The sequence below is a fragment of the Papilio xuthus genome, unplaced genomic scaffold, assembly GCF_000836235.2.
Source record: "Papilio xuthus unplaced genomic scaffold, Pxut_1.1 DF826961.1, whole genome shotgun sequence".
Taxonomy (NCBI): domain Eukaryota; kingdom Metazoa; phylum Arthropoda; class Insecta; order Lepidoptera; family Papilionidae; genus Papilio; species Papilio xuthus.
In genome coordinates, this window is record NW_013531688.1 from 5,746,397 (window position 1) to 5,770,428 (window position 24,032).

At 40.6% G+C, this 24,032-nt stretch overlaps 1 protein-coding gene across 4 annotated transcripts in view; it reads left to right on the forward strand.

The window, feature by feature from the left end:
* Positions 1-22,187, forward strand: part of Ppn (proteoglycan-like sulfated glycoprotein papilin) — a 73,919-nt gene extending 51,732 nt beyond the window's left edge. The window contains exons 10-56 of one of the 4 annotated variants that reach the window (XM_013315278.1): positions 50-272; positions 348-468; positions 575-754; positions 882-1,058; positions 1,260-1,445; positions 1,531-1,663; positions 1,886-2,010; positions 2,118-2,154; positions 2,230-2,286; positions 2,363-2,647; positions 2,731-2,868; positions 2,975-4,156; positions 4,326-4,397; positions 4,480-4,644; positions 4,781-4,924; positions 5,067-5,277; positions 5,436-5,503; positions 5,607-5,750; positions 5,944-6,117; positions 6,242-6,359; positions 6,441-6,727; positions 6,829-7,005; positions 7,136-7,312; positions 7,631-7,810; positions 8,300-8,470; positions 9,407-9,491; positions 9,595-9,821; positions 10,001-10,171; positions 10,342-10,495; positions 10,650-10,767; positions 10,928-11,126; positions 11,320-11,490; positions 11,635-11,758; positions 12,179-12,317; positions 12,461-12,644; positions 12,815-12,991; positions 13,427-13,612; positions 14,609-14,825; positions 15,070-15,191; positions 15,353-15,571; positions 15,692-15,828; positions 15,997-16,144; positions 18,533-18,958; positions 19,545-19,700; positions 19,871-19,981; positions 20,270-20,366; positions 20,831-22,187. In XM_013315278.1, coding sequence (XP_013170732.1) covers positions 50-272; positions 348-468; positions 575-754; positions 882-1,058; positions 1,260-1,445; positions 1,531-1,663; positions 1,886-2,010; positions 2,118-2,154; positions 2,230-2,286; positions 2,363-2,647; positions 2,731-2,868; positions 2,975-4,156; positions 4,326-4,397; positions 4,480-4,644; positions 4,781-4,924; positions 5,067-5,277; positions 5,436-5,503; positions 5,607-5,750; positions 5,944-6,117; positions 6,242-6,359; positions 6,441-6,727; positions 6,829-7,005; positions 7,136-7,312; positions 7,631-7,810; positions 8,300-8,470; positions 9,407-9,491; positions 9,595-9,821; positions 10,001-10,171; positions 10,342-10,495; positions 10,650-10,767; positions 10,928-11,126; positions 11,320-11,490; positions 11,635-11,758; positions 12,179-12,317; positions 12,461-12,644; positions 12,815-12,991; positions 13,427-13,612; positions 14,609-14,825; positions 15,070-15,191; positions 15,353-15,571; positions 15,692-15,828; positions 15,997-16,144; positions 18,533-18,958; positions 19,545-19,700; positions 19,871-19,981; positions 20,270-20,366; positions 20,831-20,900 — 8,570 coding nt within the window. In that variant the 3' untranslated portion in view covers positions 20,901-22,187. The remainder of the gene's footprint in view (positions 1-49; positions 273-347; positions 469-574; positions 755-881; positions 1,059-1,259; positions 1,446-1,530; positions 1,664-1,885; positions 2,011-2,117; positions 2,155-2,229; positions 2,287-2,362; positions 2,648-2,730; positions 2,869-2,974; positions 4,157-4,325; positions 4,398-4,479; positions 4,645-4,780; positions 4,925-5,066; positions 5,278-5,435; positions 5,504-5,606; positions 5,751-5,943; positions 6,118-6,241; positions 6,360-6,440; positions 6,728-6,828; positions 7,006-7,135; positions 7,313-7,630; positions 7,811-8,299; positions 8,471-9,406; positions 9,492-9,594; positions 9,822-10,000; positions 10,172-10,341; positions 10,496-10,649; positions 10,768-10,927; positions 11,127-11,319; positions 11,491-11,634; positions 11,759-12,178; positions 12,318-12,460; positions 12,645-12,814; positions 12,992-13,426; positions 13,613-14,608; positions 14,826-15,069; positions 15,192-15,352; positions 15,572-15,691; positions 15,829-15,996; positions 16,145-18,532; positions 18,959-19,544; positions 19,701-19,870; positions 19,982-20,269; positions 20,367-20,830) is intronic. The other 3 variants (XM_013315281.1, XM_013315280.1, XM_013315279.1) reach the window with 3 other exon arrangements.
* The last annotated feature ends 1,845 nt before the right edge of the window (positions 22,188-24,032 follow it).

Sequence of the window (24,032 nt, forward strand, 5' to 3'; positions counted from 1 at the left end):
GCCTCACACCTTCATTATGCAAAACTATTTATATTGATATTCGCTTTAGGGACCCAGACGCGACAAGTGACGTGTCGGTCAAGAGAAGAACTGGAAGTGGTAGAGGACAGCCTGTGCGACACCGGCCTCAAGCCCGTCACTGACCAGACCTGCAACACGGACCCTTGCCCACCAGGCTGGGTGGAGGAACCTTGGGGTCCCTGTTCCAAACCCTGTGGGGAGGGTGGTACTAGATCCAGACAAGTCTACTGTGAGAAGATCATCGTTAATGGGTAAAGTTATTTTAAAACATTAAATTTTATTTGAACTTAAGACTATGATATAACAACGCATGATTATACTTCCAGGTTGCAGTCAATAGTAGCAGACAAGGAGTGCTTCGATCTGCTCGGCCCCAAACCCGAGCTGTATCAGGAGTGCAACAGGAACGCCACTTGCCCCACCTGGTTCACTGGACCTTGGAAACCGGTAATAAAAAATAATTATAATTATTGGAAAAAACATCTACGCCTATATTAATATCCGAATATTGTCACTTTTAACGTATTATCACTAATTTATCAAATTTGCCTAGTGCGACAAACTGTGCGACGAAGGCAAGCAGACGCGGCAAGTGGTCTGTCATCAGAGGATCAACGGGAAAGTGGAAGTGTTCGAGGACGCGATGTGCGAGGGGGAGAAACCGGCGACAGAGCAGAGCTGCATGCTGCGCCCCTGCGAGGGTGTCGACTGGGTCCTCTCTGACTGGTCTGGAGTAAGTACCATTTATACAGTCTAAATAAGTGATTCCTAAAGTGCCTCCTGAGGTCAACGGTGTACTATGGCGAGAAATATATTTCTTTATTTACTAAATTTTAATATGAGTCTTGTTTGTATTTCAGTGTGACACGTGTACATCTTCAGTGCGCACGCGCGTGGCTCACTGCGCCACCAGCATGCACAAAGTGGTGAACTCTAGCTTCTGTTCCTACCACCCAGCGCCGGTGCTGGAGGAGCCCTGCGACCGCACGAAACTGCCGTCGTGCCAGCTATTGTGGTACGCCACTCAGTGGAGCAAGGCAAGTGTCTATTGCGTGTCTGATGATGTCCGACTGCTACACTTAGAGTCATTTAATAGTTGCTTAAATAGTCGCTTAATGTACAATTCTTATTGATGGATTGCGGCAGTAAGAGTTTTACTTATAATGTACTTTAGTTACGACTTTTGGAAGTGTAGGTCTTTAAGTCAGATGTAATTGACCGAAAGCTGTTTGTTCCAGTGTTCAGTAGAATGCGGTAAAGGTATTCAAAGCCGGCGAGTATTTTGCGGTCTATTCGATGGCGCGTCGGTGATCAAGGTGGATGACGACCGCTGCGACAGCAAAATGCGCTACAACGATACCAAGCCCTGCGAAGTACCCTCGGAGAAATGCGATGCCAAGTGGTACGCCGGACCATGGTCTAATGTAAGTCACTTTCTTTAAAAAGTTTTTTGGTAATTTTAACATGCTGCTGATTTTATGGATGTATAACTTCCGATTTAATTGACAGTGTACAAAAGATTGCGGCGGCGGTCAACAGTTCCGCCGCGTGATGTGCTTGAGCGGTGGTGTCGAAGCGAACACATGCCCTGAGGACACCATACTGGAAACAATGCAGGGTTGCAACACAGACCCTTGCACCAGTAAGTGTTGTCAATTTTCCATAGACTAAGAGTAAGGTCCCGTATGTTAAATCTACTTTCACCGACTTCTGGCCATTATCCGTCCTGCAGATCATCCAATCCAAACGCAACCGTAACTTTGGCTTTCTTTTTGTGCACCAAGAACTTTCTCGTTCATTTATCGTCAGATCAACAACTTTTTTGACAGTTTGCATAAAACGTGTTATTTGATTTCCCTGAAAGATGACACCAAAACGTCACCGGCTAAAGCTGTAACTGCTGCTGACGATTACTACGACTACGAGGAATGTATCGAGGAAGACTACCCAGAGGCCGGTGCTGAAGCGATTGGACCGAGTGGCGTCACGGTATGTAAATTTGCGTGCAACAATGCATTCAGAGTTTGGTTTTACAAGTAGTGGAATCATCCCGAATTGTTCTGTACGAGAGTCGTTATTATTTTATCTGTTTTCAGATAGAAGACGTAATGTTCAGCGATGGTCCAGTAACTGGTAATATATAGTGACCTCCATTATAAATATTTCATACAAGGACTTTTTAGAATGTGAATAATATTTTTTTTACAGATTATGATTCCGGTGACTATGAAACTCAATTTACGCTTGAAACAGGATCTGGTTCAAGTTAGTACTTAGAATATCGTCAGTTAATACAATAAATGCATTGACATAATTCTTAATTTTCTTTTTAATGCCTCAGAATCTACTGATGATTGGACAACCGACGAAACGGGCAGTGGATCCACTGGCACTGACTTCACTGATGAAACAACAGTATTCACATCAATCACTGACACGACGGAGTCGACAACAGATGAGAGTGAAAGTGAACTGACTGGAGAATTCATTCCAATAAGTAGCAAGAAGCCATTGTATTCCACTTCGAAAAAATCTGAAGTCAGTGGCACAATAACCACCAAAAAACCGCCATCAACCACTTCAGACAGCTTAGTAAGTGGTAGCACGGAAACCGGAATTACAGAAGGTATAAATTACATGCTAATCTTTTTTTCTCGGTGGCAATCATACAGGATCAAAATAATCAGGGTTTCTTCTTTTTTCCAACAGTATCTACTGATGGAAGCACTGAATCAAGTTCAACTTGGGATATTTCGGAATCAAGTGGTGATGGAAGCACAGAAACATCATTTAGCAGCACAGAAAGTAGTACAACAGAGACTACAGAACTCACAGGATCCAGTGAAGGTAAATACATAGAAACAAGTAATTTTATTGTAATTGAACTTTAACATTACATACCATCTTTCTTACTTTTTGTCTAACTAACTGAGTACTTAAATAATATTTTCAGGTGATTCGTCGAGTGTAAGCGAAACTGATTTAACGGTGTCAACCGAAAGCACAATAGCCGAGAGTACAGAGATGACTGAAACAGGCTTAAGTTCAGCATCAACCGAACCTACTGAAACAAGTACAACTGCAAGTGGAAGCACGGAAGGAGCAAGCGAAAGTAGTTCCCTAAGTTCAGAGACTGAAATAACAGACACCACGGAATTCTCTACAACGGAAGCAACAAAATCAGATACAGATCCGTCTGAAACAGACAGTAGCATAACGACTGAAATAGAAACCAAGGCAACTAAAGATGAATCCGTTTCTACAGAATCTAGCACATCCGACTCCGTGACCACAGACCTCGTAACCACAGGCTCTACTGAATCTGAACCAACTGAGATTACGGATTCCACTATAACTGATACAACTTTAACTGAATCTAGTGAAACCACAGAATCTGAATCCAGCGCATCTAGAGAATCCGTTTCCAGTGTATCAACTGAATCTGCTACCAGTGTATCTACAGAATCTGAATCAGGTGCAACTGCAGAATCTGAATCAGGTACAACTACAGAATCTGGATCCAGTGCAACAACTGAATCTGGATCCAGTGCAACAACAGAATCTGAATCCAGTGCAACTCCAGAGTCCGGATCCAGTGCAACTACAGAATCTGGGTCCAGTACAACTACAGAATCTGGATCCAGTGCAATTACAGAATCTGGATCCACTGCAACATCCGAAGCTGAATCTAGTGCAACTACAGAATCTGGATCGACTTTATCTACAGAATCTGAATCAAGTACAACTACCGAATCGGGATCAAATGCAACAACTGACCTGGAAACTAGTACATCTACAGAATATGAAAGTAGTTCAACAACAGAAGCTGGATTAAGAACTGAAGGTGAATCAAAGGCGAGCACAGAGACTACGGAACGAGAAACAACTACCGCTGGTGCAAGTACAGAGTCCACAGAAGAAACTACGGTATCTGAATCAAGCGCGACTACGGAAACAACTAAAGAGGAGAGTACCGAATCCTCAGAAACAACAGAAATCTCAATTGCAAGTACGGAAACTGAAAGTACAGAATACAGCACCACGGTTAGTTCGGAAACTAGCACCACAGAGGTTTCGGTTAGTTCATTGTCAACAACAGAAGTATCGGAATCTGAAAGAGAAGAAACCTCAGAAGGTGAGAAAATTATCATTTTAAATAATTACTTTATTTCCAAAACTTATAATGTCAGTAGTACGGACCGTACAATTATTACCTTTATTTACCTCCAGTCAGTATACAAGTTGAAACTTAAATATTTATTTTCTTTTTATTTTAATTTAAAAATAATTTTACTTTTTTTTAGGAACTGACAGCACAACGGAGTCTGGGTCTACTACAGAAGCCATTGAAGAAACATCTACGACGAGTGGATCTAGTGAGTAACATTTAGAAATTCTTTTGTTCGGAATGATGGGACTTTAGCTAAGAAATAACTTGTCACTTTTTTTCCATCTAAGCACTTGAAAGTTCCGAAACTTATACAAGTTCGTCTATTGATGGAGCATCTACAACGGAAAGCTCGAGTACCGAGGAATCGTCTGGTACAGCTGAGACTGGACTGGAAGGTTTGTCCACCACTGAAATATCAACAGAAAGAGAGACGGGCACTGAAATTGGAACAAGTAAGTTTCAGGCTTTTTTTATATTACGTTATATCTTAATTGAATATTCAGCCATGGATTGTGCTTAGATTATTTGATATTTATTAGTAAAAGTAGTCTTAAAAAAATAGATTTTAATATTTTGTGACATTCTCAGCTCCATGGGACTGGAAGACGACTGTTGAAGTATACACAAAGAAACCAGGCTGCAAGGCGCGGAGGAAAGTCGCTAAGTGTATTAAGAGCAAATACGGATGCTGTCCCGATAAGAAGACCCCAGCAAAGGGACCATTCGAAGAAGGTGAGATTGTCTTCTTAAGTTTACTCAAGTAAAATACGCGCTAAATGTACGAGTAGCATTGCGGAAATATAGCCCCTACTACTACTATAATAATAGTACTAGAGTATACATTCGGATTAAAATTTATTACATCTTAAATCAGGTTGCCAGAGTCCGAAGACATGTAAAGAGACCAAACATGGTTGTTGCCCTGACGGAGTGTCTCCGGCGACCGGGCCCCGCGGCCAGGGCTGCCCCATGCCGCCCTGCAGCGAAACGCTCTTCGGTTGTTGCCTCTCCGACAATGTTACTGCTGCGGAGGACAACGATCAGCAAGGCTGTCCTCCCCCCAAGCCTGCTTGCGCAGAATCCAAGTACGAAGCCTATAAATTTTCCATAGTATATAAGTTAACAAGTAATAGTTTTGGCTATCATTATGAGCTTACTTATATTATTTTTATCATTAATCATTAGATTCACGTGTTATTGCACTAAATAATAAAATTACTCACCTGAATAACTTTTCATTTAGGTACGGCTGTTGCCCTGATGACAAGACTGAATCTAAAGGACCGAGGAATGAGGGTTGCCCTGAGGAAGGTAAAATTATTATTAATTTTGCAATTACAAGAATTTGTTCTATAGGACTTTTGTCTTCATTGAATGCAGATAGAAAAAATTAAAACATGTTTTTCGTTTGTAGAAGATACTAGCGAGGAAACGGGATGTTTCGCCAGCGAATTCGGTTGCTGCGCAGACAACAGCACCGCGGCGACCGGGCCCGATGGCAAGGGCTGTCCCTGCAACATCACAGCTTTCGGCTGCTGCCCAGATGGTGTTTCTCCAGGTATAAACTACTTCTTTTTTTCGTATATTTCTATCTCTAGGTTTTTGTATAGTTGTTTAGCTAATAATTACATATGTAGCTCCATATTCTCTACAATATCAGGTTTGCTTATAAATTCATTAGATCGTCCCTAAAATTTTAAAAACTTTATTAATTAAAGATCTCGCGATTTGATTTATGTAATTTCTACCAGCGCAAGGCACTCAAATGGAAGGATGCGTGTTCTCATGCAATTCGACGGAGTTTGGGTGCTGCGCAGACGGCGAAACTCCTGCCCACGGTCCGGAGCAGGAGGGCTGCTGCCTGCAGTTCCCCTTCGGCTGCTGCCCCGACAACTACAAGCCCGCCGCCGGGCCTCATCTTGAGGGTAGGGCAATCTGTGCCTTTTTTATCTAAAGTGGCAACAGACAAACAAGTGCTTTGTCACCTATATTGCTGCTGCTATGCTATCACTTTTTAATGTAATATACCCATAAGTGATTGTGTGGCAGGATGCAGCTGTGCAGACGCCCGCTACGGTTGCTGTCCGGACAACGTCACCATCGCTCGGGGACCCAGCAACGAAGGCTGTGGCTGTCAATACACAGAGTTCGGATGCTGTCCGGATCGGTAAACCAAAACGACTATCTTCTCTCCACTTAATGTACATCATTTTTGCAATAAGTAATTAATTAAGTGCTTTTCTTTTAGTCACACGACCGCTACCGGGCTCGACTTCGAGGGCTGTTCCTGCAACACCTACCAATTTGGCTGCTGTCCCGACGGCATCACCATCTCTACGGGCCCCAACCTGGAGGGCTGCCGTTGTCAGTACACACAGTACGGGTGCTGTGGGGACGAAGTCACCGCTGCTGTGGGCCCTGATCAGTTGGGTTGCGATTGCGCCAGTAGCAAGTACGGCTGTTGCCCTGATGGCCAAACTGAAGCTAAAGGAGAAAAGTTCCTGGGCTGTACTGATGTACCCGTAAGCAGACAAGGTTAGTTTCTCTTATTGTGCATTAAACGGTCCTTTGTTTTGACATGATTCTTATTATTCTCAGTTCTAAGTGCGTACTAACAAATAAACGTGTGTCTGCAGAGGCTTGCAGTCTGGCGACCGAGCGCGGTTCGTGCCGCAACTACACGGTGCAATGGTTCTACGACATGGAATACGGTGGCTGCTCGCGCTTCTGGTACGGCGGCTGTGAGGGCAACGGCAACCGCTTCGCCAGCAAGGAGGAGTGCGAGGACGTCTGCGTACAGCCTTCGCCTAAAGGTCAGTAGATTGTAACTTGGTATTGGATTGTTTGTTTAAATTTTTCGATATTAAGTCATGAAATCCTGGAAATATCTGTAAAGTAAACGACTGGTTGATATATACATGTTTTCTACACCTCATCCAACAGACGCGTGCAACCTTCCGAAGGTCAAGGGCGCATGCTTGGAATACAATTTGCGCTGGTACTACGATAAGGATCTGCAAATGTGCGGCCAGTTCGTATTTGGTGGTTGCCTCGGCAACGCCAACAACTTCGAGAGCCGCGAGCTCTGCCAGGCTCAGTGTCAGCCCGAAAAGAATGTTGGTAAGTAGTTGTCGATATGTGATCGTTGTCCACAGAAAAATAATACGGCACAGATTTTATTAGGCCCTCGCACTAAAACATGTCTTCTTTTAGCATCTTTGTTGCTATGATAAGTTTTGGATCTATTTAAATTGCGAGCTTTACATGACGTTTAACCTAAATGTGTAGGGATTAAACGTCTTGGACTTACGTGCATACTTATGTCCGGTGTAAATGGCATTGTGTGCGTTCCCGTACGTTTCAGTGCAGTATAGCAGTAATATAAACTGGGCGCCAGTCTTTATTAAGCTTCTCTACAAATATTATATCACCATCCAGATGAGTGTGAGCTGCCGATGGAGGAAGGTCCATGCGCCGGGAGCTTTGCTCGCTGGTTCTTCGACCAGAAGACGCGTAGCTGCTACCAGTTCGTGTGGGGAGGGTGCGCTGGGAACGGCAACCGCTTTACCTCCGAGGCTGCCTGCATGCAGCGCTGTAGTCCACCCGGCAAGCCGCAACGTGAGTACTGACAGTACTACATTGACAGATATGTATTTTTGCTAAATCGTATAGATTCTAGTATTCTAGTGATCTGATAGTAAACACCGACCACGCTAAATGAAAGATGTTGCGATATCTAATTTTAATTTGCTGATAATTGTAACAATGTGGATGGTCGTATTTAAAGTGGTTGAAATTTATATAATTTTAATATATGCTTTCCTTCTTGTAGTTAGTAATGTGCATGAAGCTTGTATGGTATGTTCTCTACATACAAATTATTTTTTTAACTTTCTGATATTAATCCGGGCTCTTTATAACTGGTGAAATGTATCTCTACTTATTCTTGTTCAACTTTCTTTGACTTCACTTTCATATAACAATTTGGTGCAAAAGAATCACATCTACTCGTATGACTTATTTTGCCCAAATTTCTTATAATCATGTTTAAATGAAATTGAAGTTATTTGAATGTACTAATATTTCCAACTAACACTGGATGAACAGCGAACTGCGTTGAGCCGCAAGAGACAGGGAATTGCACGGAGAAGCATGCCGCCTGGTCCTTCAGTCCGACGGAGAACCGTTGCGTGCCATTCTATTACACCGGCTGTGGGGGCAATGGGAACAGATTTGATACAGAGGCCAGTTGTATGGCCTCCTGTCCCAGTGCCTACGGTAAGTAGTACACGGAGAACAGTGATATACTTATAATTAAAATTATATTATATCTTACTAATACTAAAGCTGACCCTATTATCTTGTGGGATGCAAGCTAGGCAGAGAGAGACAGAGAGAGAGAAAGAGAGATTTTACTATTATTATAAATGCGATTATTTGGATGGATCGATGTTTGCTGGAAGGTATCTCCAGTACCGCTTCATGGATCTCTCTGGAATAAAGATGTAGAACATATAGCCTGGAAGAACAAATAGAGTACTAATTATTTTTTTTTAATTCCACATGGACGAAGTCGTACATAATACTAAGGCGAGATGAGTAAAATTATTTACTTGTGTAGTCGCAATCGTTGCTGCTAAATTTAAACGAGTGACGGACAGAAATTTTCTTTAATATAACATTGCATGATTCAATATGTTTTATTATTCTGGTGTTCTATTGGGTTATATTAACAATATGTAAATAGCATGTGTTTTGCGGACGTTCTATTTGCTAAATGTTTTATTAACACGCACTTTGTAGAAATCTATCGGCACAATGTATAATAACTACCAACTCTTTTATAACATGCATTCATCATCAGCTCATTATACGTCCCCATCGAGGGGCTCGGAGCCTTCCCTAAGTTAAAGGTGATTGGGCCGTAGTCAACCACGCTGGCCAAGTGCGGGTTGGTTGACTTCACATATATCTTTGAATTTCTTCTCAGATATGTGCTGGTTGTATGCATATTATATGTAAATTAGATTTTTGTAAGTACTTACATTTTAATAACGTTGAATACCTCAAGATATTATGTTAACTAAATTATATTTACTATACTGGTTGTTGTTTCTCGTAAATAGTTCTTAATGATCAAATGAATATTTTAAACAAATGTAAAAAAACCTATCTCAGATCTCAGAAACCAACTTTAAGTATGTAATTTTTCAGAGCCAGAGATGTGCGTACTTCCTGCAGAGACAGGAGAATGCGCGGATTATACAGAGAAATGGTTCTACGATACGACTAATAAGGGGTAAGTTACAGGAACGAATTTTAGGCAAAGTAAACAGGAGATGTGTAGTTATTTTAATTTTAGTTACGTTAAAACGTTATAAAGTCTTAAATTTTATTATTAGTTGCCGACAGTTCTACTACGGCGGGTGTGGCGGCAACGAGAACAGGTTCGATTCAAAGGAACAGTGTGAGATGCGCTGCTCCGAGATACCCACCACAACTACCACCGAGCCCACCACGGTCCAGACTACAAGACTCACACCGATTCGACCGGAGACCACAAGACCCGAGGAGACTACAAGGCCAGTACCGCAAGTACAGGCACCAGAGTCCGGCTCCCAGAGATCTGGTTAGTGTTAGAACCTTAAGAACTTAAAAACTTAACAATAGACAAAATTGCATTAAAGTAAACTTTGAATATTCCTGTTAAAACACTTTTTTCAATTCTTAACTACACAAAATTAGCTAATAAGCCTTACTTTATAAAATCACGTTAAAATTTTACCGAAAATTGTTCCTACTATGTAGATTTCTGTGCGTTGGAGCTGGACCCAGGCCCGTGCGAGGAGCTGCAGAGCCGCTGGGGCTATGACGGTTCACTGGGCACCTGCATCACCTTCATGTACGGCGGCTGCGGTGGCAACAGGAACAACTTCCCCACGCAGGAGCATTGCAACTACTTCTGTCCAGATGAAGGAGGTAAGCAGCGGTCTGTAGACAGTCCAACAAGACATAACGATCCGTCTGACGAGGAGGAAAACTTATAAGAGACAAAAGAACTAGTAACTTTACGAATAATTACTCGACTTCAATTAATATAAATACAAGTTTCTAAGTTAATCTAGTCTTATACCATTTCTTCCTTCCAGTGGAAAACCGTTTCGGTACGTCTTCTGATGACATCTGCAGACTGCCGATGCGCGCCGGGCCGTGCGATCAGTCACTGATGCGCTGGTTCTATGACCCCAGCACCGACTCCTGCAGCCAGTTCACTTACGGAGGCTGCGAGGGCAACGCGAATAGGTCGGAATAAGAAAATACAGAACAAATTATTTTGGTGTCCAAACTATTGTACTTAAAGCTACTTAGTATTTCTTACAAATCCAGTATATTCCTGTATATTGATACTGATACTTCTATTATTCTTTATTCATGATTTGCTAATTATTTAAAACAGATTCGAAAGTTTAGAAGAGTGCGAGAGTCGCTGTAAGACTACAAGACCGGAACCCGTGACCTCTACAACCACCACGACGAGCACCACGACACCGGCTACAACAACTAACACTGTCACGGTAAATAAATAAGTACTAAAGCCTTTGCATTGCCATGTAACAAAATTGTATATTGTCTTATCCGCGTTCTTGTTAATCGACATAACCGGGTAACATAAGCTAATTTCTTACCAAAATAAATATCACATAAACTCAATAAAACGTCTGTTTTTCTTATTAGGTGGAAGAGTTGCCGCCAGAATGTATAGTGTCCCCGATTTTGGAGGAGTGTTCGGGCGCGGGCACGGTCTGGTACGCGGACAGCAGCCGGCAGTGCGTGCCGCACGTCAACGCTAATACTGGCGTCACCTGCCGCCACACAGGCGCCTTTATCTCGCCTGAGGCTTGCGAGAGGAGCTGCGGTGCTTTCCGGAATATTGGTTAGTTATAGAAGCAAATAGCAGATTCTTGAGGTTTGATCTGGAAAGCCTAACAGACCAGGCCACGAAGTACAAGTATATATGAAAATTTATCTAGGAATAGCTTCTAATAGAAATCAGACACCATTCATAACATTTGTGTAGATAAAATGACCTTTTAGGGATTGTTTTGTAAAAGAAATTATATAACCAGATGTATGCCGGTATCCGTTGGACGCGGGTCCATGTCGGTCCTTCGAGCCCAAATTCTACTTTGACGGTGACAGCAGCAGCTGCCGACAGTTCCTGTACGGCGGTTGCCACGGCGGCCCCAACCGCTTCTCTACCTTCGACGAGTGTGAAGACATTTGCCAACCTAAGAGCGGTAACATTAATTCTTGACCGATATATCCGATGAAATCCAACAAAATCTGAACTCATCAATCTAATATGTAGTTTTTCATGAAATTGATTTATTACTTAAATTTTGGTGACTCAAAGTTTAAATGTTTTAATGCAATTTCATTAGATCCGTGCAAGGTGCCGCCTGAGCCGGGCAACTGTTTGTCGTACCTGCCCATGTGGTACTATGACGAGGCACGCGATACCTGCAGCCAGTTCATCTATAGCGGTTGCAACGGCAACGGCAACAGGTTACAGCAAACACACTTCCACATACACTTGTATATTTCTACTGCGAAAATTCTGGGCGTGGAATTAATTAGTATGTCCACCACTAAAAAATATAACAAACTAGCTGCCACCTGCGACTCCGTCCTCGTGGAATTTTTCGATTTTTTCTCACCTTTTATGCCTTCCATAGACCAACATTTCAAGACCAAGATAAGATAAATCTGTTCAGCCGTTCTCGAGTTTTAGCGAGAATAACGAACGGCAATTGATTTTTATATATAGAATATCCCACAACAATTGGTAATTATCCGCAAGTCATCAATATGGAAATAAGCCTTGTGATATTTTTAAGCAGAAAAAAGGTTTTAGAATCCAAAGATTGTTAATATTTTAGAAGAATTAAATATAGTCTGATTTTAATAAATGTTGCATTCGTACAGATTCGATACACGAGAAGACTGCGAGGGTAGATGCAAAAAACAACCCTCGACCACCCTCGCACCAACAACCGAAGTTATTACCACCACGACAACAACGACAACAACGACCACAGCCGCTCCCACCACCACACAACGAATAGTAAGTAATACTTTACCTGAATAGGCTTAGTTTCGGATGGATTCTCGATTTAACGTTTTGATGGAAGATGTCCAATTCATTAGATTATCAAGTAGAAATGTACCTTAGTTCTGCCAGAATATTCCACATATTTTAACTTTCAGCTGGTGGAGGAGCAGTGCCGTAGTCCGGCGTCCTTGCAGCCGTGCGGGGCCAGCGCGGCCGTGTTCTACTACGACGAGACGCGCGGCGCCTGTATGCCCGCGGAATTCGGCAACTGCCGCTATCCCAACTCCTACCGCAGCGAGGAGGAGTGCGAGAGACGGTGTGGTGTCTTCAGGGCACTGGGTTAGAAATTTCGTATGAGTGTTTCATCTTGTTTTTCAATGTAGCTTCTAGCAATACTTTAAACTCTAGATAATCAAGCGACCGTGACTGCCCAGACCAAAAACCCTCTTCTATCAAGCGAACACACAACATAACTGGGCTCTAATTATACGTATTTCGTTATCTCACAGATGTGTGCCAGTATCGCCTCGACCCTGGACCGTGCAACGAGACTGGCATCATGAAGGTGTACTGGGACGCGGAGACCGGTCGCTGCCAGCAGTTTGCATACGGTGGCTGCCAGGGCGGACCCAACCGCTTCTCCAGCGTGGACGAGTGCGAGGAGGTCTGCGGTCCTAGTGGTCCTGGTATGTATAGTCATTTGGAACAAGCTGGCAATTCATCTCCTTTCTTATTAGTAGATCTTAGATATTTTACTAGATTTCAGATTTCATTAGTAGTGCTACAAAGTGTATGGCTTCTTATAATCACTTCAGTAATTCATTTCCTATGGAGAGTTAGTAAATACAGCAACTGCATTTTAAGTTTTTGCGTATTATCTTAAATTATAATTTTTGTAGCTGCCATTACTTCCACTGTCTATGAAATTAATCTTAGGTAAAAAAATGCATTTGTTGTACTCTCTAACATACTTTTTATTTATATTACTATATAGTTAATTACTTCAACCCGACTTATTTTATTAATTTTAGTAGTTTATAACAATAGTAGTAGTCATAAGTAAATCGCATGTTGGGGTTCTCTCTAACTGGTTTGGGGGTGACTAACCGTGGGGGGGACAGCCCCGGCGTGCCTGCAGCCACTGTCGATGGGCTCCCGAGCCTGCGGCCAGGAGAGCCCGCGCTGGCACTACAGCACCACCTATGGGGATTGTCTCTCCTTCATCTACTTCGGCTGCGAGGGCAATCAGAACAACTTTGTATCCTACAAGGAGTGCGCCGACGTCTGCAAGGTCCCACCGACCGCCGGTACATTATCCCTTTAGCTAGCCATCTCTACCGCGCCCCTGAAGCCTTAGTCCAGTTACCAGACTTTGTTTTTTTTTATTTACTTGACTGTGTTCTGGTTGGATTTCATCTGGCTCGCAATTCTGCTTTTAATTCTACATAAATATCACAACGGTCTTTTAATAATGGGTTTTTTATCGTTGTCGATGTTGATGAGTACCAGGGTGGCATAACATCTGATGATAACTAAATTTGTCTCCGTCTGTTATAAAAAAGTAATAATGTAAAATCGCTATTTGGCAATATACCAGGTGCTATTGAAAGACCGTTGTGATGAGTTTTGGTAGAATTGTCAGCTGGTTTAGCGCGTGAAGAGCCGGCACAAGGTCATCGTGTGCTGCATCCACAAGCACTGCTTTACACGCTTTATCTCTTGCACTTTGCACTATACAGGGTGTATTTCTACAAGTGTTGTCAATGTGCGCACGTACAGGTCAGTATAAAAATGCTAAGTTATTTAATGTTGAAAATATTTGTAAAAATTGTCGGTGTATTTGTGTGGACATCAAATGGAGCATGGTTCTACTGTTCATGTGGTTATTGATGTAAAAAAAAGATGTTATTACGCCATAAAACGATACATAAACACATCTCAATAGTTAACATATATTTAAGTAAATGTTAAGATTTATACACGTATAATTTAGATTCTTTCTTATAAAAAAAAATATGAAAACTCATCTCTTTCCGTTAATATATTTGCTTTTTATTAAAGCAAATCATATTTAGAAAGATTTAAGTCTATGACTGAACATGCGATGAGATAACATAAACTTTTGTTTTATATTAGTGGTCGAAATATATATTTACACCAATCATGTATACATATGATTACTTATGTACTACACTGGATCTCGGATCTGACTTGCAGATAAAATTGATTTGTACAGACCAAACAGGAGATTCTGCCCAATATAATTGAATGATTTATCAGTGTAATTATTTGCATGTCTGCAGAGACGAACGAAGTGCTGCCGGACTGCGAGGCATACAACGCGGAGTGCGCCGCGCTACGATGCGCGTACGGCGTACAGCGCACGCGTACTGCCGGCGGTTGCGAGCGCTGCGCCTGCGTGCAAGTCGAGGTCGACTGCGCGCCCCTGCAGCAAGAGTGCCAACGCCTCAAGTGCTACTACGGAATGCTCAACGAAACCGGTGACGACGGCTGTCTGAGGTACGCTTATGTGTAAATAGCCTTTATGATGTCCTAGTATTTTAAGTGTGTTTAGTGCTTAGTCCTTCTTTTTTGAAAACATAATAGACTTCGTTATATTTTTTATGGTCATATGACCGTACATACAGACCGTAATCTATATGTGCTTCAACTAATATCTGGATCGGTTGAGCCGTTCTGTAGTTACGTGATAACAATATCCAAACTTGCGCATTGATAAATTAAAAACATCCAACACCACCAGATGCCGCTGCCTGGATCACCCATGCGCGAGCAAAAAGTGTGCGGAGGGCGAGCGCTGTGTGCCCACTGTATTCCGCGACCCAGTGCTGCAGGACATCAGCTACGTGGCTAGCTGCAACATAAGTCAGTACCTCCCCATATCATCACATGAGTCCAGCAGGCGAAAATTAACTACTATACTAGAAATCTCATCATTTATACACATCTACAATATTGTCGGCATTACAAGCAACTAGGTTAGGCATTACAAATACATTTTTAAGAATTTTGTATAACGTAAACAGTGAACAAGACGGGTAGCTGTCCGGCTGTGGAGGATATGCCGGTGTTGGACAGTTCGTGCAGAATTGAGTGCAACGACGACGCGGATTGCCGCGGCGAGGCTAAATGCTGCACCAGCGGCTGCAGCCAGCTTTGCCTCGCGCCCGCTGCGCCCACGCTCCCACCAGCCGCCAATATCACAGCCACTAGTGCAGCACCACACACCACCGCATACCAACCCGGTTAGTACATCGTTACATCTATTGGAAATATAGTGGAAAGTGATAGAAAGACGTTGGTCAATTCTACGTATTCTACAAAATGTCTATTGTTACCACACCCTCATTCCATCGAGTGTTTAGAGCTACCGCAAGCCCCGCGCGCCGACACGAGGACGGAGCCTGAGGTGAGCGCGGCAGAGGGTGGCAAGGCCACGCTGCGCTGCCTCTTCCACGGCAACCCACCGCCCAAAATCACCTGGAGCCGCGGCGAGATTACGGTACGCATGTCGCCTAGCGCCTATAGCGTATTATTTACAACTCGTATAAAAAATTACAACAGCTATGCACCTTGTGAAAGTCTACTTAAAATCTCAGTAGAATTTAAAGATTACCTTGGTGTCAGTAAATGATTATGAGCAATATAAGAAGGTATATTACGATGTCAGATCGATGGCACCTCTGACCGCTACCGGCTGTTGTCGGACGGCGCGCTGGAGATCGTCTCACTGTACCGCAACGACTCGGGCGTCTACATCTGCATAGCTGACAACGGCCTCGGCGTCGCGCGCCAGGAGATACGGCTGCTGGTCAACGGTCAGTGCTCACGCTTTGCATGCCACAAGACATGTAACACTTTATATTTTTCATACGTCATCGATAGTTAGTAAAAGCATAACTAGCGTTGTCAAATTAATAAACGAAAACAAAAGTTTATTAGCTACGTATTACATCAATGTTTGAAATAAATATTTCTCGGTTATTATTTAAGGATGGATTATTCAATATTGGTTATTGGATAATTTATGTAAGATGTTAGTATTTTATTTGACAAAAAAATCGGAGTTTTTTTTGGTAACAAAAGAATATTTTACTTTGATAAAATAATTACGTAATCATTATAATAACTGAAGTAAATACTTATAACCTTTATAAATATAATTATCGATGACGTATGATATTATTTGCAATTGGTTTTGGGATTTTTATAATAACAAAGTAGAATAGATCTTTTAGAATTTTTCTCTTTCTGATCGCATATATTTTGCTATTATTTTCTTTTCTATTGTATGCTAAAATAAGGACCTGCGTCAGTAATGGACATTGATATGAAACCTGACGCTATCTTTAAATTAGTCTGTTCAAATTATACGGGCATTTGTTGACATACATTTGTCGATTGATAAAATGTTGATTGGCAGACTGAACGATGAAATACATAAAATATTTAAAAACAAAATAGAATGTTAAATTAGCTTACTGTATATATCAGATGGTCTTAATTAGTTTTTGTAATCCCTTCGTCTTAATATTTAGGTAGAAAAACATAACCTTTCTGAAGAAAATGTTCGTAATATCTTTCAGTTATCGAACATTAGACTGACCTACAGTTGTTAAGGTCATTCAAGGTTAATTAATCAGTTTACAGTATGTTCGTCTCTCTTAGTAGCAATTTGTTTGTCAACAATTAAACGTCTTTGCACTCTCGCCCTACAAGATAGCATTTAATGTATGCCATCTAACATTTCCGTGATATCATATCAGATATATCATTAAAATATAATTTACTATTAAACAGAAAAGGATACATAATTCAGCGCAAATATGTGAAGTTAAGCTGTACTTGAATAAAAGTACAAAATCATTCATAGTCGTTTTATTCTAAGCTAGCTATGTTAACTACAAAGTTATTTTTCAGTAAAATATTATCTCATGTCCAAATTTCAGGATGAATGTAAATTCATTGCGTAAACTTTTGCAGTCAACAGTCCCTTATCTGAACTCAATTAGAAGGCAAACGCCCCTAATGATTACGGTGACCAACATTTGTGATGTTTGAGGAACGTCCTAATAATTTGTACTAAAATCCTATGTAGCGACAAAACATAAGTTTGAATTCTTAAGTCCACCTGTATATACCTTTTATAACCTTTATATCCTAGTTCCAAGATTATCTGATTAGTATAGATAAAAAAAGAATTGGTTAACGAAATGTTTCTATCATTTAATGTCACATATGTCAAATTCTAAACGAAGAGCTACTGTCAAAAGTTTGATTTTAACATTAATAAGTGTTATAATATAATAATACAAACAAAAATGTTGCTTTTTTCATTACTGACTTGATTAATCTCGACGGAAAGTCCTTACCTTTTATATGGTCACTGAGCCCTTACGAGTGCACAACGATCATTCAGTCTGCAGCTAAATCTCATACAATCAACAAGTGTGTCTGCCCGTCGGTTGCGATAAATACAAATAAAACATGTGTCGATGTCTATTGCTGGCGCTGTGCGCGTTGTTGCTGGGAGTTTGCGCAAAAAGAGGTTCGATTTTCATTAATTTAATCTGTTTTGGAGTAATTTAAACTTTTCTAATCTTCTCATATATACGAAAGGATAGATTTCATTGACCAAAAATAATAACTTCACATATACATTATAATTCATTTTGGAATTGTTGCGATAATGTTACATTTCTAAAACTCTTTAGATTGTACATTTTTTTTTATTTTATCTCATTCTTTAAATACGATAAAAAGATGCTGTAACGGGTTATAAAATATCGAGTTTTAGAATTCTTATCTTATCTTAATGCAATACATGCAAATTAAAATGTTGCATTATCAGTGCGCATTTGAATGGTCATCTGTGACTTCACCCGGGAAGTTGCCGATAGCGTTCAAAGAACTGCGGGAATTGGGATATGTCGCGATATCACGTCGCTTACATTGTCCAAATATTTAACAAACATTACCAAAATTATCCAAAACAGATTGATTTCAGTAGCTAGTTTTCCAATAACATAGGGGTTGATGGTCGCTCATAACACAACTTTTAAATTAAAGATTTCTGGCAGTGGTTTCTTCACATTTAACATTTCTACTGCCAAAATTCTTATAAAACCTGTAACATTCACAATGCAATAGCATTGCAGCATCCATGAACCTCTGTAGATTAGTTTACTAACAATTGGAGTGGTCAGATCCCGTGGAAGCGCCCGTGGGCATCGCGGGAGATAACGACGCCGTCGTGATGGGAGAACTCAACCGGGTGCTGTTTATCCGCTGCATGGCATACGGTTACCCCATGCCTTTCATACAATGGTTCCGAGGATTGTCGGGCCCTATGGTGCCGTACAGCAGCTCCCTCTACGAAGCCCGAGGCAGTGTGCTTCAGATAAGAAGACTAGATTACGATACGCTGGGTGACTACGCGTGTCAAGCGTACAATGGCGTCGGCAAGCCCGCCTCCTGGTCCGTCGTAGTGAAGGCGTACAGGCCGGAAGGAGATGAGACCGACAACCCATACTTGGTGGATAGACAAGAAAGGGTGCGGATAACCCCGGGTGATCCTACCACTGAAGCGACAACTACACCGGTTCCAGAGATCACAATACCAGTGTACACCGGTAAGATGGGAAATGTTATTTCAATAAAGAAGTAAGCTGATAAATGTGTTTTAAGTATACTCATAATTGACAGATTGTCGGCTTACTACTTTATTCTGCCTTTTGGGTTGGTGCATGTTTGCATGTCTGCATGACCTTTCCTATGGGTTGCCCTCTTGTGACTACGTGCTTAAAATATTACTGGGTATTATTGGGTAATATTTCACTTTAATGATTATACGTAATTTTTATGACATTGTCGAATTTTACGTTACGTTCTTTATCTAAGGAGGTACATTATGTTGTGGAGTATGCTTGTAATGGTATGAAAAGTTCACGTGAAACTGTTATTGTTATCTTTTAGTTGCAGAATAATTATATATCTATTGATAGTTGCATTATAACTACAATCAGGTATGTGTAAATGTAAAATATTTATGTGAATTTATTTATAGAAATGACAATGGGTCCCCGGATGTTAGTCAAGTTTTCCGTCACTTTCGATTTTTACAATCATTATTTATTTTATAAAAACAAAATAAGTCTTGTTTTGCGTTGATTTTAGGGTTAATTATGGTTATTCAGTTGCAATATTGAACATGTGTAGTGCCAGTAACGACTCGCATCCTGTCGTCGACGTCTACGGTGGCGACGGGCGCGCAACTGTCACTGATGTGTGAGGTGGACGGCTACCCTGAGCCAGAGGTTCGCTGGACCAAGGACGGCGTGCCGCTGCTGCCCAGTGACCGCATCGATATCACAGGTTACACTCACTTCTACCATAAAACTTTATCCATCGCTAATATCGCGTCGCGAAGGCTACCAGCAATTTTAACTGTCATATGCTATGCAATTAATTTTGTATTTAAGGTGAATAAGAAAGTATCTAAAGTAGTTTGATATAGTCTTAACATAATATCTTGGGTTATACAGAGTCGCGGCTGACGATAACGTCGACAAACATCAACGACAGCGGGCTGTACGGATGCCACGCTCGCAACCCCTTCAGCTCGCATTCCTCCACGCTGCAGATCACCGTAGAAGGTAAACTCGATGAATACCTTAAATATCGCCTACTAGAATTATTATAATGTCATCAGCAAATAAGACTTGCTACAAAAAAAATGTATTGCAGATGACCACAAAATATTTTCAAGAATACTGTAACTTGTGAATTCTTTTGAAAGTTAGTCTCAGGATAATCTAGAAAGTCAAATCAAAGAAAAAAAAATAAAATCATACTTGCGTCACTCACGCACAACTTTGTTAAAATTTCTAGTAGAATATTGTTATTTCTTGTTATATTGTATTGATCCTATACTTGCCTGTCAGGTCTGTACATCCCGCCGACGTGCAAGGACAACCCATTCTTTGCGAACTGCAACCTCATCGTGCGCAGCAAATTCTGTACTCACAAGTACTACTCCAAGTAAGTGCATTTCATTTATTTATAACATTTCCAGTAATAATTTAATTATCACTATTTGAGGACTGAATTATATTAATCTTACTAATATTATAAATGCGAATATTTAGACGGATGGATGCATGATTGTTTGAAGGTATCTCCAGAAGCGCTGCACGGATCTCGCTGAAATTTGGCATAGATGTAGAACATAATCTGGAAGAACACATAGGCTACTAATTAAGTTTTTTTTTAAATTCCGAGTGGGCTGAGTCGCGGCCGACAGCTAGTATAAAAATAACGTTCAATAACCTTTTATTACTTCTTTTTTTATTTTTAATTATCTGGCAACATTATGAATTATTTAGTTACGAATCGAAAGTGTTTAAATTAAACCAATGTTCCTAACATAAGCAGCAGTTTTTTCTACTAATTATTTATCTTTTATTACATTCTAGAATGTAGTATTAACTCTTATTTTGTTTCAGCTTCTGCTGCAAGTCGTGCGTGGAGGCAGGCCTCCTCAACCCCCTAGATCTGGATATATTGGTTAAGTAGGGGGATAACTAAGTTACCTTTACTTAGGTTAAGTGTAGAAGGCCAAGGGTCACGACCGATGCCAATTACAAAACGAAAACTTGATAAGAATCCCCCCCAGGGTAACTAGTGCGTACCATGCGTACCAATATTTGTACAACAAGTGTAGTCTTTTGAATGTTATATTTATAGTCTTATTAATGTATTTGGTGTTGTAAAATTCTATTATTCAGATTTCTCTAAATTAAATAATCTACTCTAGTTTGAAAATAATAAATATAGTTAAGAGACGTCGGTCGTAGAGACCTTTGGAGTTGAAAGGATCACAAAGTGCCATAAAAATCCCGTGCTTTAGGAATTAAACACGATGTATAGTAAAATTTCCCACAATATCTGACAAGATAACTCTGGGGCATGTCTACAATTTAGTTATGCACTTTTAAGTAAACAATAAATACCAATAGAATAGATAGGGACAATTAATAATGTAAATAATTAAACCACCATCGTGATGGGAACAAAATACATATAATAAATTTATATGAAGAGCGCTGACCGCACTAGATCATTCTATGCAAGCTAAAAGATGATATATCACGGCGACTAAAGGTACACGTTCATTGGCCCGCGCCGAACGTACCGCACGCACGGACTGCGACGGATTTAAGTTGTGTATGATTTAACATAGTACTGCGTCCATCATCAGCAGCGTGCGTTGCGTCCGGCGCGGCCCAATGGACACGTACCTTAAAACTGCAGTCTGTGTATGACAAAAGGAAATTTTATATGTACTGTACATGTCATAAAAAACAAAGAGTTTGTAGCTGCAGCAATTTTTTAAATAAAGGTTTTTTAAATGGTGGATTGACTGCAGTTTATTTAAAACTTTGTATAGATTGATGTCTTCAGAGCTCATCATATAAAACAAGTTTTAGGGACAGATCTTGAGAGCTCAAAGTAATATCCCTCTTTTTTATTTAATCATTTAAGTAACAGATTATCAAAAAACAAAACAGACAGGATTTTTTCGCAATTTCTTCAAGGTCTGACTTAAATATTTAAAGTTTCGTGTTTAAATCTTTAGTTGCATATTCCCTTTGTCTCGTAAATAATCTTATGGCAATGCCAGAGGGAGTTTTGGTGAAGTTACTCCGTAAATTATTTATTACATAAGTTCATAGCGTCGTATCACTAAGTGTACTTAGAGTCAATTTCAGTGTTATTTGTGAGTCATAATAATATTTTTTAAGTGGAATTTTATATTTGTGACGTGTAAATAGATGACAATAAAGTGCGTATTATTGATAATTTATTAGTTTTATTTCCTTTATTCCTAAATAAGTTAACTTATTGACGGTACAGCTCTTTTCAAATATCTTGACGGCTCAGTCATCAGAGCGCTGCGCAGTGCCCTTCCCCCGCTTCCCTTTACTCCCTTCTAGACCTAATATTGTTTTCTGCGCAGCAACTCGCGCGAAGTTAAGAGCAGCCAATATATATGACATCTACTATAACAGTCAACTAAAACCTAAGAAATGTTCTATGAAATCAATAAAAGTATTATTTTTAGTATTAACAGTAAATGAGAGAGGTAGTTAATAAAAAAAATGTGTACACATTTATATAAGTTATATATTTATAGTGACTGCATTTACCATACATTATAATGAAACTTCTAAAGGTTGATAAAACAACATGAGATGTAAATATTTACAACAACCTTAAACTAAAGCAATATTTCATCGATACGAGTATATATAAATATATAGCATGGGGTATGTATAAGTATATAACAAAGTATGTGTAGGCAGTGTTTGAATAAAAACACAATGAAAATAAAATAAAAGGAAAACATAATTATTTGCGATAACATAAATTTTTATTTACATTCCAAAAATTCACAGTCAAATATTTATTAACAAGTATCGACCCGGCGTCCCTCTCGCCCGGTGCGCGGGGTCTGCGCGGGGTCTCTGCGGGGTCGGCGGGGGGTCCCGGGCCCGCTAGTGGAAGACCGCGGGGTCCTCGCGTTACACCGCAAGCGATTGTCAATCATAATTATATATCTTGATTATAAGAGTCTATCACGAATATTTGCGATATGCGTTTTAGTAACGTCATCGACAAAATATGTCAAAGTTTGTATGAGACTTGTCGTTGTACTTTACACCGCTAGTGGCGCTGCATAAATCTAATACAATTTTTTGTCGATGACGTTACGAATACTTTCTCGCAAGTTTTCGTGCTAGGCCTTCCTCAGTTTATACGTAGTTTTCGAAACTTAATACTACTACATGAATTAACGGTTCTGACCGAGTGACACGAAGCGAGATTTTATTTTATTTAATAACAACAATATAGCATCGTTACAAAATAAATCCAGTCGCGGTGATCGACGCTCGGTTGCAAAGGTATCATTTACCGGACGATAAACTCTAAATCTTTGTCACATGATGGCTTCTGGTTTTAAAATCGTACGAAACATAAGTGTTTAATATTTGCATAATCAATTCTATGTCAGATTGGATTAGAATCTCTGTCGCTGTACTCTTTGAGAGTAAATCACAAGACGGACACTGATGGGGGGCGAGTGGGGAGTGTGGGGGGCGAATGGGGCGAGACGGACGCGGGTGCTGCACACACTGACAGTTTGAGTGCGACGACATCGGCCCGTACGTCTATACTTAAACAGCTTACCGGGCGCGAGCCCGTTTAATATCACAATATGTGTTAAACTAAAACAAAGCGCAACTAAATGCTATTCATTTTTATTATATAAATCTAATAAAATCTATCGAAAACGAAACTAGGCGACGAGCTGACGGGACGCGCGAGAACGTCCAATCGAGCGCTCCGACGTACCCCGTATCTAAATATTGTACGTCTGTCGTCGGGGAATTGACAAAAATAATCAAAATAAATACAAATAATATATAAGTAAAATCTCATCCTAAACTACACTAGTGTAAATGCGACGTGTCCCCGCTTGTACTTCCGAGAGGCGCGCACGACGCACGCAACGCTGCGTACGCGCACACGTCGCGGTCGGATCGCATCGCAAAAACATTTTTGATTCCTAAAACATCGAGTAGACAATAAACGAGTAACTAACATATATCATTTACATACTAATACATGCGGTGGCGGGCGGGG